This window comes from Coturnix japonica, chromosome 4 (assembly GCF_054131305.1).
Source record: "Coturnix japonica strain WE chromosome 4, WE-NBRP24, whole genome shotgun sequence".
Taxonomy (NCBI): Eukaryota; Metazoa; Chordata; class Aves; order Galliformes; family Phasianidae; genus Coturnix; species Coturnix japonica.
This window is the reverse complement of record NC_140666.1, coordinates 69049032-69066062: the sequence shown is the minus strand read 5'-3', so window position 1 is coordinate 69066062 and position 17031 is coordinate 69049032. Positions and strand designations below refer to the sequence as shown.

At 36.2% G+C, this 17031-nt stretch overlaps 1 protein-coding gene across 1 annotated transcript in view; it reads right to left on the bottom strand.

Moving 5' to 3' along the window:
* The window catches only part of GABRG1 (gamma-aminobutyric acid type A receptor subunit gamma1), a 49371-nt gene that overhangs the window by 25286 nt on the left and 7054 nt on the right, over nucleotides 1–17031 (bottom strand). The window contains exon 2 of the mRNA XM_015862458.3: nucleotides 6343–6491. Within this exon, the coding sequence (XP_015717944.2) occupies nucleotides 6343–6491 (149 nt within the window). The remainder of the gene's footprint in view (nucleotides 1–6342; nucleotides 6492–17031) is intronic.

Below are 17031 nucleotides of genomic sequence, written 5' to 3'. Positions count from 1 at the left end.
CCTACAATTAGCCTTTGTCTGCATCTCCGATTTTACTCTGCAGATGCAACTTCTCTCTTGCCAACAGCCTTTGCACCATCTGCCAAATTTGCTACAAAAATTCATTGATAAAATCATTCAAGATATCATTATTCTTGATCAAGTCATGCTTGTGAGACCCGACAATAGACAACCTATCATTGATATTTCATTATTAAGAACTAAATTTTGAGATCTGTCAGTGAGACAGTTTTTAATATGGGCTGAGTCAATTTTATGAAATTCCAGTGTGCAGCAAGCAGTACTTGATCTGCCACAAGGGCTCTCCTGTAATGTGCCACAGAGTTCAATTTGCCTTTTCTATACTGCTCTGAGAAGATCATTAGAGCTATTAAGAACCAGTGAAGGGTCTGAAAATCCACCTCTGTTGAAATTATTTTAATTGACCCAAATGAAACAGAGCTACAGATCCAGTGAAATAAGATTGGAAGTAGTTGTTTTGTTTCCTTGGTTCTTCTATGCAGAGCCGATCCCAGTGCTTCTGTGAATTAGAAGAAAGAATTCATTCTACTCATGTTTGTGAACTAGAAGTCATATGAGCCCACGAAAATGATGACCTCCATATAATTACTGTGGCACATTTGCTTTCTACAAAGATCTAACAGCGATAGATGGTTTTGAAAGATATTTCTCTTTCTTTTATTTAGGAAATGTAGTAATGGCCTTGAAAAAACTGTGAGTAGGAAGAAGGGTGTTTAACAAACTCTGAGTGCAAAACAGTACAGTAGACCTTATAAATTTCTAAATAAGAGAAGAAAATGATAGCCCACTTTAAATATTTGCAATGAAAGAGGCAAGAGTAAAGCAAGAAGGTGAGAGAACTGTAGTTCAACCTGAATATTAAGTAGTTTGTGTGAAGAGCACCAAGCAGCTGCCCCCAAGAGAGAGTTCATCAGCTCCCAATGTAGCTGATGTGTGCAAAGAACTCATACACTATGCTTGATATGAAGTACACTCACACTTCTGATTTCCCACTTTGCTGCATTTTCTTCACTAGAATCATAGAATCATTTGAGTTGAAAGGGACCTTTAAAAGTTATCTAGTCCAATATCTCTACAAGGAACAGGGACACCTACAGCTAGGTCAGACTGCTTATTGACCAGCCCAGCCTGACCTAGAATGTCTCTAGAAACAGAGCATCCACCACCTCTCTGGACAACTTGATCCAGTACTTCACTACCATTAATGTAAAAAGCTTCTTCCTTATATCCAATCTAAATCTTCCCTCTTCTAGTTTGAAATCATTTCCCCTTGCCCTATCAACACAGACTCCGCTAAAGAGTCAATTCTTTTCTTATAGCCTCCCTCTAGATACTGAAATGTCACTATTACCAGTCTCCCCAAAAACTTCTCTTCTCCAGTCCTAGCTCTCCAAGTCTGTCCACACAGGGGAGGCATTCCATCCCTTGGATCATTTCTGTGGCCCTCTTCTGGTCACAATCCAATAGGTCCATGTCTGTCCTTTACTGGAGACTCTATATCTGGACACAGGTATGACGCCAGCTGAGGTGCCATTGATGCAGAGTAGAGGGGGCAGGATCACCTCCCTCACCCTGCTGACCTTTATTTGATTTTTTGATTCAGCCCAGGATACAGTTGTCTTTCTGGGCTGAGGGCAAATCACTGGCTCCCATCCAGCTTGCCATCCACTCTCGGTCCTTTTTGGCAGGGCCATTCTTAATCCTTTTGTGATCCAGCTTGTACTGATAAAGTAAACTTGTTTAAGAAGTTTAAGTGGTATTTGACTGGTTTTGAGCATAATTTAACAGAAACACATAGCTAAGAACAGGCTTGATCTCAGGAAAGAAGTAAGTGACTCTTATTCCTGAAGTTTAAGAGTGAGACTGAAACTCCCCACAAGAAGCAACACATGGAAAGAAGTGTTTCTTGGAAGACATGACCACTGCTTCCATAACAAAGAATGATGCTGAAATCCCCAGGCATATTCTGAACACCAGTTTGGGTTCAAAATCTGCATTTTGAAAAAGTTAACTATGGATTAGAAAAATTACACTAATACATATCCACCTCAATCACTGACAAATTACTTTAGTGATTGTTCTTGCTATTGGAAATGCCTCTTTTATTAACCTGTATTTAACCAGGTCCAATTTTCAGCTTCTGATACTTGAAATCTCTCTGCTTGCTGTGTGGGAGACCTTTCTTTATCCTGACAAAAAACTATAGACTTGATTTTAAAAGCACAGAATATTGCCCTTTTATTGCTGAATATTCCTCCATTTTCATTAATCTAGTCCTCAACATTACCCAATAGGACATTGGTCCATCTAAATTTTTTAATTTGCTCCTTTAACTTATAAAAAATGTGCTTCTTAGAATGAAAGTCTAACACCTATCTATATTTATCACAATTCTTTAATTTAAACAAATTTAGTTAATTTCATCTAAGTTTTTTTGTTTGTTTGTTTTTTGAGCAAGCTTTCTGTAACTCCTCAATAATTGCCTAAAGTAATCAATGATAAAGCAACTATTCAGCAAAGAAATTAGGTGACGACCACATTCAAGAATAGCAGTCTTCAGTGCTTGAATACTACTTCAGTAGTATTTAATAACAATAGAATTCTCACAATAATTTATCTAAGAATATTATATATGCAACTATCTGTATGAAAATTCAAATTCAAATGTCTACAGCAGGCTTCCAACTCTAAAGAATTTTTCTGTTCTTCATTCTTATATCTTTTTTTTATTTAAAGAGAAGCCCATCTCTAGCAAAGGTTCCTACCCCACCACCTTTTCTTCCCATCATTTTCTATGCAGGGCACACTTCAAGTAATTTTAAATTCACTGCATTTGCTCTTATACACATTGCTCTTGTAGTTCAGTTTCCTTCAATTCATGTAAAATATTCTTTATGAGAGTACATCTCTATTTCTACTTGCTATTTTTGTGCTTATACGAGTTTATTATTTTCCTACATACTTCACTATTTTGTTTATGCTATACTAAAAGCAACAGTTCAAGAAAATATCCCCTAATATCATTTCAGAGTCTCTAGAAAGTTCACTTTCTGTTCTTGCAGCTTCTATACTTCTGAGTACATAAACTTTCACATCAGTGCATCGAGATGCAATTATTTATTCATTCCTTGCTAACAGAACAATTACAACTATTCAGATTTCTCGAAGTAGGTTTTTCTCCTATGTTTGTTAGCTATCATCCTCATCGTTCTTAAAGATTGTATCAGTAATGTCTTTCCTCAAGTTTGTGATTGAAAATACTACATTAGAGAACTAATGTGATTACTCCTATTTCTAAACGACCTTTCAGACTATCAGTTGCATTTCACTAATGCAATACATGACACTGGACATGAGACATAGCTGGAAAAAATATAAATTGATAGAGTAACATTAATATGCCCAGTATCCCTAAGTTGTGAGGGATGGAATAGTGTGCAGACAGTTCTTTCCTTTAAAAAAGAGAGTTTAAAAAATGCCAATTAGAACTGGGACTGAAGATGTGGTTATAAATTATATACATATATATATTCTTACCTTACAGTAAGTATAATATTGTTTTGTTAATATATCAACACACCAAGGTCTCAGTAATTAAAGGATTTATAGTACAGATCAGGAAGTCCAGGTGGCAACTGCTGTTACTTCATACTGAGCAGAATCTACTTTAATAATAGTATCTCTGTGCTCCATATAATGAGTTAAAGTCTAATAAGTTTAGGAAATATAGCAAAGAGTAGCAATTAACAAATCAATGCAACTCACTGATATTAGTATGAGACACACAGAAAATGACACAATGTAATTTTCTGAAATTAAATTTCAGTATTGCAATGGATTTTTTAATTTTATTTTGGCTCTCCTTTGTCACGTCACTCTTCCTATTCAACAATGAAACCCCTTTTCCTGCTCTGAGATGCTGTATCAATGTGAAGATGAAAATTAAATTTGACTCTGTTATTCAAACCCCAAAAGCCTAGACTCAAAATATACAAAAGTCTTGCTATTTTGACTGAGCATTGTAATTCAGTAATAACGTTGCATGGGAAATTATTACCTTGAAAGATAATTATAATTCCAGTCAATAACCTTGTTGTAGAAGTACTGGCATACTCTGAAGATGTGTAATCTGACACTAAATTTTATCCACATAATTGGCTCAGAATAAGATGAATGTGCCACAGCCTGGTTTTATTTTTCTATGTTAGATATCTGCTGTTAAATATCTGAAACAGCTGGACAGAATGTGATACCTGTATTTAAAGCTGGCATTTCATCTCACTTTTGCCAAAACTGCAACTTTTTCTCTGTACAAAAGAGATCCAAACTTCACATTTGCTCTCCTGGCAACAACGTGAACACACTCCAGTATCTACTGTTCTTATCACTGTAGCTTTTCATGAGCCTTTCAGTATTTGGACAGAGGCAGGTCCCAAATAGCAAAGGTCAAAAATGTAGTATTGGGAAAGTGAAGAAGAAAAAGTAAAGGAGCATTTATGTGAGACCAGCTAGAAGCTAGAAAGTGCTTTCTTTCAGAAATAATAATTCTACCAATAATTGAAATCAAGAAAACTGTACATTGAAGTACTCAAAAAAGACTTTAAAAAGTTTTTACTTGACCAGGACTCAGTGCACAATCAACCTTTGTTGTAAGGTAAGAATTACATAAAAAATTTTTGGTGCCCCTCAAAATCCATTTGACATCCAAGAATGAACTCTTCTTCCTTTATTACCTCTTTTTTTATTTCAGAATTTTAGGGGGAGAGAAGAGCAAAAGTATCCTCATTACTTTCATCCCCACACACCAGCTAAGAATTAGAAGAAATCCTAGTGAAGAAAGTTTATTCCTCACAATTCTTTTGTTTTCCACTGCATCAATCAGCCCGAGGAAGGGGGGGGGGGAGTGATCCTACATAACTTTTATGAGTTGAGAAATTAAGAAAATAATTGCTGGAAGATGTCTTTTGGTTTCTGTTCACAATAATTCACTTAAATGAATATGAAGGAAAAGCAAGGGAAGGACTTTTTGTAAGGGCTGGTAGTAACAGGACCTTCTAAGAGGGTAGAATTAGACTAGACTATTAGGAAGAAATTATTTACTGTGAGGATAGTGAAACACTGTAAAATGTTGCCAAGGGAGACTGTGGATGCTCCTTCCCTGGAAACATTCAGGGTCTGGCTGGATGGAACTCTGAGCAGCCTGGTCTAGAGGGAAGTGTCCCTGCTTATAGCAGGGTGTTTAGAACTAGGTGAACATGAAGGCCCCCTCCAACACACATCATTCTATGTCAAACTTCATCAGATTCCATACGGTGACAGGAAAAGAAAAATTACCATAAAATATCTTCATAGAACTAAGAAATTTAGGAAAGGGAAAGAATTTTTCAGAAGCTTTCAAGAGAAAATACTTAGTCTGAGATTGCATCTCTCTGTTCTCCTACCTAAATGAAACAAGTCTAGATTGCATTATTGTTTATTATATATGCAACTTATAGACTAACATTGCATTTCTTTCATAGGGAACACCAGGCATTAAGCAAATAATTTCATCCTCCACCTCTCTTCGTGGTTCAGAAGACAAATTTAAGAAAAACATTTTTCTTAGTTTGATCTAGCAGACATACAGTAGATGACAGCTGGTGACGTTTTCATGTATTCCGGGATTTCAACATGAACACTTTCAAATATTAACACTTAACTGTTACATTTAAATTGGCGTTTTGATTTGTGAAAGACAAAATTGACTTCCTACTAGATGTAAAGTTTAAACTACAGTAATGCAGTCTTCCTTCCTACAATTCTCCAGAATAGAATTATTGCTCTAAATTGACTTTGTAAATTCTTGTAAAGTTTTTCAAAATTTTAACTAAGGAAAAATGAGCACTGAATTGAGTTATATCTGTATAAAATACACACATAGTACATTTTCTAAAGAGAGAGAGAAAATATCTAGAAATAACACTTAAAAATCCTGCAGAATCTTTTTTTTTTTCCAAAATTATAATTCACATATACACTTATATTTGTGAGAAGATCTTAGAGTAACAAGACAATCTATAATTATCTTTTAATGATTTATTATATATCTTGCTGGTTGTCCTCTCAAAAAATACATAAGTAAATGATAGTGAACATAACACAAAAATTTTGCTTATGCACAGATCACTATTTTTAACAGTTTTAACAAAACACTGCATTTTATTGGTGTAATATTTAGACTATTATTTTAATTTAAAAAAAGAAATCATTTGTCATCTTTGACAAAGCATAAATTAACTTTGCTTCACATCTTTTATTTAGTGAATTATTTCAAGTGCTTACCCCCAATATCTGGCCGAAGCTTATTGTCATATCCTTGAAGTAAGGAGTCCAGTATATGAGTTACATCCCCGCCATGAATCTTTGGTGCAAGGACCCATGTTTTATTCACAGTTAGGTCTTCGTCATCTTCATCATCTGCTTTATCAGCTCTAATAGTGATTGAATTGGAAAAAGAAAACAAAAAAAAACAAACAAAAAAAACAAACAGCGAGTCAAAATAATGAAGCAATGAAGAAGAAACTGGAAAATACCAAACACTTACAATGCATTCTGGTGCCAACAGAAAGAGGCAAGCATTTATTTCAAACATCAACATTTTGTTTTATGACTGTAGAAAGTGTAGGCTAATAAATTAATCGGTAGAAGGGTTGACATGTCATGCATACAGAGAAACTCAAGCCATAAGACAAACACATAAAAGTATCCCCTTACTCTTAGCCTTTTCCTGCCTTAAAATGCAAAAAGGAATTTCTAAGCTTTTCCCAATACATACCCCATTTACAAGTCATGGCACTAATATTTCCAAGGGATGCTTATTCATCATAATAGATGCACCATGGTCTTAACAACATTAATAGCATTTCTTTCTCCATAGCCTCCTGCTCTAGCTATTATGTAAAGAATTAAACCTCATATATCCTCACTCAACTCCTTCCAAACATTAAGAAAGAAAACAAACACTGAATCCATATGCTATGAATAAACATTTGAAGTCACGTGTCAATAATGTACTCATATGTAGATGTGGTATAGTCAAAATCCTATATCACCACTTAACTTAATCTTATTTGTTAGCTCTCTCTTTTATCAAGATGACACAATTGCACAAGAAAAACACTCATGTTCATTTATTGTCTATCTTTTAATTAGATAAGCAGCAATATATATTTTATCACTAAGTCATTAGGAAAATGTCAATACCTTAATTATGTCTGCAGATTCACTCAGATATCACCAAAAGGTCAAAGAATGCCTGGAAGTAGTTCTCTTTCCATTTGAATTAAATGAGTGTGGACTTAAATATTCCTCCAGTGCTAAAGTTTGCAATCTACATTACTCATCCAGCATATTTCAGGGAACTGCTATGGGCTTCAAGTCAAGCAAAGTGCTTCAGACTGATAGCAGTAACTTTGACAGTCATACAACGTATCTTCACAAATGGACACTACCAATTATTACTGAGGGTATGCAATTCATATAAATCAGTTCCAATGTTAGCATAAGCTTAGCTATTCCAGTAAGGAAAAGAAATTAAAGTACTGTTCTTGTACCAATTTGTATTGTACACTGAAACTAAAAATATTCCTGATAAATTATTAGAGATGGATTTTCAAGAGTTTTTAAATTACAGTCATACACTGCCTTCAAGACTAAGGGTAACTTCTCAGTGAACCTTCTACAGAAGTGAAGACGACAAGGTGTTCCATAGAGTGACAACACTAAATTTACAAGAGCAAAGGAAAGAAAAAGTCAGGAAAGGACAGGAAAGGAACAGTCATGTCTGGCTATTACTGTAGCCCTTTGTGGGAATGCGCCAAAACAGTTTGTATTTATAATTCTTTGCACCATTTCTCAGATAACACTACTAAGTTTCACCGAAACTTAAGATTATCACCACGGTGAAAACTGCTCTGTCTTTTCAGCATGCCTGGATGATTTTGGAAGTGCAGCTGGGAGCTTGCCACAACTTAGTGAGTTTCCAGAGGGTGAACAAAAGGCACTGCTTATACATCAGATCTTTTATACCTAGCTTGCTGCAAACAAGTCAAAAGAGTCTACTACATCTGAAAGCGATGTGCAGTCTAAATAAAGGTTCACCATCAACTTCTCTTTAACAGTCCAAAAAGTGTTTTCCTACTTTTAAATTGAAATGTGTTGTATAATACTGAATATCTTTACTGCACAACACAGTTGTTATAAAAATGTCAGATATTAAATATTTAACATCTCCTATTAGAAGGATTCTGTGAATGTGAGCACTTAAATGTAGAAAGCAAAGTTTGTAGTGTATACTCTGTATCACGCAGAGCTACCTATTGCCATCTCTTTTATGTTTCATTGCCACACTGCTTTCTTTTTCTTATTTTTGGCCCAGTTGTATTGTATGTTATCATCTAATTGCTATGTAAATTTGCTTAAGGTTGCTAAGAGTGCAGAGGCAATCCCTGCTCCCCTGAGGCATTAAGATGATGAGGAGTAAAACTTAACGCATAAGCACCTCTCTAAGAAAGGAAACATTCACCACAAAACTGATCTTTTTTTTTTTTTCCCCTCACTTTTTGTTCCCCAGTCTTTAAACAGCAGAAAGTACAGAGAAACTACCAAAGATCTGAGAGCCCTGTACAGAGTGATGCAGAATGACAAGCATGCAGTTTTGTCCCTCTTTCATCTTCTTTTTGTATCATTATTAAAAACAGCCTAAATTCAGTCCAAATGAAATATACAAGACATCATGCCAAAGGCCCATGCCCACCATAAGAGTCTGGAGAGGGGCCTTGCCGAATAGGATCTGGGTGTTCTGGCTGATGGAAAGTTGTATTTGAGTTGCAAGTGTGGCCTGGCAGCCAGAGGGGCCAACTGTACCATGAGGTGCCTCAGGTCCAGCACTACCAGCCAGATGAGTGTTCGGATTGTCCGTCTATTCTCTGTGCTGTGTGGCCTCATTTAGAGAGCTGTGTGCAGGTTTGGGCACTACAATATAATTACAACTTCAAGATCTTAGAGAGCATCCAATGAAAGTCAACAAAGATTCTGAAGAGTCTGAAGGGCAAGATGTATGAGGTGTGGCTAAGGTCCCTGGGTTTGTTCAGCCCAGACCAGAGGAGCTGACAGGAGGTATCATGGCAGCCTACAGCTCCTCACAGAAAGCAAAAGGGCAACGCTGAGCTCTGCTCTCTGGTGACAGCAACAGGACCCATGGGAACAGCACAGAGCTGTGTCACAAGAGAATCAGGCTGGGTCCTTCACCAGATAGTGGTGGGCATGGAACAGGCCCCCATGGCGGTGAACATAGCCGTAAGGTGCTGGAGTTCAGGGGGTGTTTGGACACCACTCTCAGTCATAAGGCTTGATTTTTAGGTGATCAGGAGTTGGACCTGATGATTCTTATGTGTCCCTCCCAACTCAGGATGTTCTGTGATTCTAAATAAAGAAAAACAGAATAAAAATCTAAGTACAATTCAGGTTTTCGCTTCCTATTTTATCTAACAAGAAACCCCTAATCCTCCAGTTTTAAATCTCTGAACTACAAATTGGTATAAACATGAGGACGCTGATAGCTTACTGAAAGCTACTAATAATGCAGTATCAGGTGAGGAGGGAAGAATTACGTCCCAACATCCAACTGCTTTTTCCAGTCACTACTAAAGTATCTATTCAAAGAGATACTTCAACCATAAACAGTTTTTTTAATTCCATACCAGTACGCTACCTTGCAACTCCCTAATCCATTAACTAAACCAGTAAAGAAAGTGTTGCAAATCTGAAATTAACATAACCAAATATGGAGGAAGTAGGCTCACACCGTAAAATGAGCTTGTCTCACTTGCTCTACTCCTACCAGAATACCATCTTTTTTTCTTAAACTCTACTTTAAAATGTGACCAAAATCAAGAAAGTAATAAAGGCTATAATTTCCCTGTAATGCTGCTAGCAGCCAGTTCTGTATTTCTGATTCAAAAGCTATAGCCAATGATGTGCAGTCACATAACAGAGATAAGACAGAAATGAGTCTGGCTGAAAAAAGGAAGTGACCAGAATACAGAGGATGTCTTCTGTATGCCTTCCAGTGAAGTGGAGCATGTACCACCTGTCAACCTGAGTTCTCCATTCAGAGTGTTTTGGGAAGTTGTATAAAGCAGCTAGCACCCAAACAAAGCACACTGACATATGAATGCAGTATGCCACAGTGGGTACATTTTCATTTCTTAGAATCAGAATTACTTTTGTCATGTTACATTCACTGACTAAATGCATTTCAAAGGTAGAGAATCCTTCAGAATTAAGAAGTCATCAGGATTTGCTGAGATGCTGTTGCCAGAATCAAACTAAGGTTGCCAGAATCAAATGAAGGTTGCTAGAGCATATTGTTTAAATAAATATTCACTTTAGAGTGCAAGTTGGTCCCAAACTGTTTACCTTTCAGCTAATTCTCAGTGCTTCTCACTCAACTTTTCAAAGTTCAGTTTTTTTACCAAGTTTGGAATGGGATGAAAGACAGAAGATTAAAAAACAAAAAACAAAAAAACAAAAAAAAACCAAAAGAACAAAAAAAACCAAAACAACAACAACAAAAATAAATAGACAAAACCCAGTCTGAACCAGAAAACAAAATGTTACACGTAGCAGCAACAGTTAACTCTGGCACCTTTTTTTTCCTTTGTAGCTGAAATAAGAGCAATTCTAATCGACTCTACACCAAAATTAAGAGTAGCACCTTTCCCTGTCTCTCAGAACTCCGGGTGGAAAGACAAACTTAATTAAAGAAGAGTTCTTTTCCTTTCCAGGCTCTTGTAAACTTTATTTCACTATACACAGACTTTCACATTTGATTCTCTCCCCATTTACAGTAAACCGTAATTTATTCAACAGAGTTCACTTAGTAGGTCTTTTACAGAAAGGAAAAGTCAGGGCAAAAATATAACATCAGTACACTGAAACTCCTCTTTTTCAGGGCACAATGCTATTTCACATCTATTATTAACTGCATTAATCCTAATTTTAATAATTTTATAAGTACGAAAAAGTTCGTTTCTTAACATGTTTGTTGTTAGCACTTCAGCCAGCCTCATAAACTCAGGAGTAACTAAACTATATGTATACACTGAACAGTAATTAGGCACAAAGTGCCCTAATTATGCTCTCTGTCCTTCAACTAATTGGAGACATTACCATGACTAATAAATCCCTCAGTACAAGCAACTAATGACTGAATAAGCCTTTTCAACATCAGACAGATGATAGTCAGACATTAATATCATAGGTCTTTGTTCTACTTTAAATATGAGGAAAACCTATCACATGAGCTTTAAGTTGAGATTAACATTTGTCAGGTTATGTAATGAATGAAAAAAAAAACCACAAAACACATGGATATAGTCAGGGTTGCTGATCTATTTGCATCATGCAAATCAAATCTTTATGCATAGAACTATGGGTATAGCAAAAACGATGCATTCAATTTTGTTTTCCTCTCTCCTGTCCCCATTCAACACACACAAGGGCCCCCAGTTCCCCCAGCAGAGTTATCTATGTGGAGACAGATAACTATACAGACTTCAGAAGAAGCACTAGAGACTGACCAGAAAACCTTCGTTATCTCGATTGACTTTTCATGCTTGTGCACGAGCAATATCAGGCTCTCAGAGGCAATGAGGTTTAAACAGTAACGCACAGTAGCTTTGTCTATTTTGAGATAAAGCGTTCCCTCTTTACACAGAATACTCTGTCCGGTGAGTACTTAAAGTAAATATAAGTGCATACACATACATACATATATAAGTGCATATATATGCATACACACATATATGTACGCACACATATATACATATATATACACACATATAAAGGTATATATTTATTTTACATATGTATGTACATATTCAGTGTTTCAGATAAATTCTACACTGAAAGTGCTGAAAGGAGCATGTAATTTTTCATTCTGCCTTACCGTCATTACCAACAACTAGCCCCGGTCCAGATCCTGTCCAGAATGGACCCTGTGCAGCGAGAGACATAGTCATGGATGCCATGGAGTCTTCTCTCACTTTAACTGCTGGGTCACAAGGCTTATATACCAGCATGGCTTCCATGCATGCGCGTCCCATTCATCCTCTACACAACCCCATGCACATAAGAACCTTCCTACTCCCAGTGTTCTCCCTTGCATAAATCATGTCATCACAGGGCATCTGGCAAAGCGCTTCTTCATATCCCCATTCCATGCTTCTGTTTCAGCTGTTGTTACCTTAGCAGCTCTTCAATCAGGCCCAGGCCCCAGATGACCTTATTCCCCAGCAGCCTTACAAATTACATTTTGCCACACATCAAAGAAACCCACAAGAATAGTTGTGTTAGCCCTGAAGAACTTCTCCAACAGTAGACAAAAAGCAAGTACTCTGTGAATTTTACCAGTACATGGTCAGTGACTATAACACTTCCCTGGCATACTCACTCAGGTCCAAAAAAAAAAAAAAAAATTAATAATAGTAATATATAATATTATATATATATATATATATATATCCACAATCAGGTCTCTCATCTGAATTAAATCAGCATAATCCTATAATCCTATTTTAATCCAGAAGCGCTACTAACTTTCTCTGCTGATATTAAGTTAAGGAACCCTTTGTCTTGCATACAGCATCTCACACATCTAACCTCTCAAGACAGGGTAAAAGAGCAGATATCAAAGACAAAAGTGAAACCTCCTTTTAATGACCAGACCTTGGCATATTTGAATTTCTAGAAGACTAGTTCTGTTCTTCTCTGCAAAGAGTGAACTGGTTCATCAATTAAATATGCAAGTAGAATCTTACAAAGGAAAGTGGCTAAGAGGAGGGAATCTGCACTTCACCTGCCACAGCCAAGTAACAGAAGGCTCTCACTAGATGTACTGAGTGGGACTCAAGAGAGAAAGCACCACAGATAGGTCTGCTCCTGGCACACGCTGTGTGCCCAGCTTTCAAAAGCTTGTATAATGACAGAGCACGGCAGAAGATCACATCTTGGCCACCTTCACAAGAATAAGATCCACAAGAGAAAGTTTAAAAAATTGAGACACTCCACAATCAATAACACTACACTGTGCTTCTTTTTATACCTGAGATCCCAGAAGCCCATATGCTTTTGTTGTGTTACACACAAGAATCAGCTAATTATCATAAAACATGCCTAAAAACAGCTGTTATTCACTTGTTGTGCTTCCCGACATGTTACTTTTGCGATCTTCACAACTTTACCATTTAAGTTTTGTTTTTAGAGTATTTAGTTAAAAACTTTTATTCAATTCCAACTTTTTCTTGGAAAGTAATATTCCTCAAACTGTAAACATGGGAAAACATCGTTAGTAAAAACACCATTTAAGAAGTCTGTCAAAAGAGCATTTAACCATGCAATATTTTATAAAAAGTCAGTCCAGACAGGTAAATTTTCCAAGGAAGGTTTCGAACATGTCAGACATCTAACCAGACATAATCTGGCTCCACAACACCAAGCATGATATGGTTGCACTGAGGATGTGTATTTTATTGTGCCATCAATGTGAATTCAGAGTCAGAGGACCCAGACAAATCCCACACATGAAAAAGACCTGAAGCATTCCTTAAAAAACGAGACATGAGGACTCTCAAGATTTATTTTCAAAAATTGATGACTGACTTCACATGTATCTGTTTTAGGAAATTTCAGTGGAAGTAAACTCTATTATGTATTTATTTCTCTTCTTTAATGGTGTGCTTTATTCATTACAGAAAATTTCTGGAAAAATACCATAGCTGCAAACAAAGAAATGCAGCGACTTAAAACATGTTTTCAGAGCATTACCAGCTCTTTCCAGTGCTGTGGGATAGAGCTGACATATTCCTTCATCTTTATTCTTCCTAAACTGGTTCAACACTGATGAAAATATCTCTTTTCTTTCATCTCGGGTGCTTTAATCAATTTATTCTCTCCTCTGCCCCCTTTTGCTTTGCTTTACCAGAGTCTGGCATCTTCTTTTGTGCATCAAAATAGCTTTCTTTATCCCCCTGAAGTAACCATATTATTTATTCCCTGCACATATATATTTTTCAGTGTATATACCATTGAGTTGATTCTTCTTCTATATATACCAACTCTCTTATGCTCTTTTCCTTCCCTAATCTCATACTTCTCAGACTATTCATAATTTTTTGTCCTGTTTCCTCTTTCCTCACTTCTATCCACATTTTTACTGAATAAATGAATTTGGACCTTAAGTCAGAAAAAAAAAACCAAAAAATAATAGTCAGAGAAAAGGGTGAAAAGGCTTTAAAAAATTCTAAGATTCCTATCATAGAGAAAGAACCAAACCATTTTTAGGATAAGCAGTATCAAATAGGTAAAGTTTTGTTAAAAAAAAAAAACAACATTAAAATCACAGTCCTAACATAATAAAAGATGGTGTCTCATTCACTAGTTCCCCGTAAGGTGAAATGTTGCTCCCAAATCTGAGCGTGGAGACTATCAGACTCGTGCATCTTAATGCATAAGTATCAGGTGATTGAGATCCTCCAAGTCATTACAGGTTTGAATTACTTCTCTGAAAGACATGAAACTTTTCTCCCACACTCAATAAGTTTACTACAATTAATTTTAGTCACAGCAAGATTGTCATTTAAAAGCATTATCACATTTCTTATAAAATGATCTTCAAATTACCTGTGATACTAATGCAACAAAAACAAGAACAAGTCAACCAGGCTTAATTAAGATCGCTTAATAAAGGCACAATCTGGCTGCAAATAACACTCATAGAAATGTGAATTTTTGACATTCATAACAACAGGTATTATGAGAGATACTTTACAGAGGAAAAAAAAAAAAAAGTTTCAAGACCAACACAAATTTCTCTCTTCCTATGTCAACTTTCATTAAATGCTCTGTAATACTGGAAATGACACTTGTCAAATTTGTTCTTATTAGTTCAAATAGCTTCAAAAATCTCCCAGAAATTATCATCTGGAATCAAAGCATTACAGTAATTCTTTATCCACCAGTCCTCTCCTATAATACTGAGTTAATTTTCACTTGAAAATTCATGCAAATATTGATGTGCTCAGCCCGGTATAACTGTTCCTATCTATTCCTATCAAGTCATAGTCCAAGAACCAACTGAAAATTTTCTTTCCATCTGCCTATCTGCAGAGCATAGTCCAGTTGGGTCTTTGAAAACTAGAGCAACAGAAATCCCACAGCCTCACTGCTTAGTGATTATTTTTTCCTTTGTACCTTATTGGGACTTTCCCTGTTGCAATTCATCATCATAATTCCTCATTCTCTTACACATGGTTTAACAGGAGCTGAGCAGAGGGGTTCAATCACTTCCCTCAGACTCCTGAGTGTGTGCCTGTTCACCAAGCCCTGACCTGCTCTGCTTGCAAAGCACCTTGCTGCCCAACACAGCCTCTATCTGACAGAGAATCTTCCCAGCTGTCTGGAGTCTTCCTGCACAACTTTACATTCAGACATTATCAGATTCATAGCATTCCTCACAGACTCTCCAGGTCTCTCTGAATGGCAGCCCAACTATCAAATATATGAATTTGGAATAAGCAGTCTCTCCATAGTTTAAAGAATATATGTTATCTTCAGTAAAACCATGCTAACATCATTACTCAAGAGCAGTCCTTTTTCTGCCCTAGATAGGTAAGGAAAAAAAGAACACAATTCTCACTTGTCCTGTTTCTTCACACCAATTACTCAATGCTCTGATTATGGACTTGTAGAATGTGTCATGTATTTTGTTTTGGCTAACAAAGCTTGGTGACTTATTGATTGTAACGCCCACAATCAAAAAGTACTCCTTCTATTCTCAGAAAATCATTACTACAATATCTTAAGGCAGTTCTTTGTCTAAAGAAGTACTTGTAACTGCCCATTATCTTGGAAGTTGGCAATATTTTAGTGCAAATATTTCTAATTCTAGCAGAAAAGTTAGCAGAGCCCTTATGCTATATCTACTTTAATCTTAGTGATCAAGAGTATTCTTTCTTTGTAAAATTTTTAGACAAATAAATATAGATTGGTATTTCTCTACCAGATGTCTTCTAAAGAGAGCTTTCCCACCATTGTATATAACATAAAATAAAACTTATCAGGAAGTTAATGTAAATCTTAAGGAAATCTGTATATTCTTGGATGAAACTGATGAGTTAATGAACTGAAAGTCTTTGGGAGATTTATTTCAGATGGATTTAAATGAAACCTCACAATGTAGATTGGTAAGTTGTAACTTCTCCATTGGTCTCATCTTCTTTATGAGTTTTGGCCAGCAAGTAATTAAAATGTGAACAGCCATATTCCACTGCACAGTCAGATCAAATATTGGGGAAGAAATTGAGATTCAGGAAACAGAAGAAAAAAGGATAACCATTGCAAATTATAAAGCCTAAGTAGATATAAATTATTAGAGACAAATGGTACTAAATACTAAATAAAGTACAAAACATGCCCAGACTACTAAGGAGGGACATGACATTGAATACACATCAAGTTTTTGAATAATTGAAAAATACTAAGCACAGGGAGGTGGCAGAGACACCATCCCTGGCAGTGTTCAAGAGGCATCTGGATGAGGAGCTACAAGGTATGATTTAGTGGTTTGTGGTAGCAATGATAATAGGAGGATGGTTGGACTAGGTGATCTTGTAGGTCCTTTCCAACCTTGTGATTCTATGAGTCTATGAACAGACCTCCTAGGAGTATCAGATTAGGATCATCACATGAACATGCATAAATCCATGTGCCAGATATCACAACTCAGTTCAAGAGACTGCAGACTTTTATCTGCAGTTGACTGATGAAAGTTTAATTATCATCTAGCTCAAAATGAACTGATGTATTGTGAGTAGGTTAAGTGTTTTGATTAAAGAAACATTCTCAAGAATAGAGCTATGCCTAAACTGAAACTAATATAAATGAACACTGAAAAACAGAATCTCAAAATAA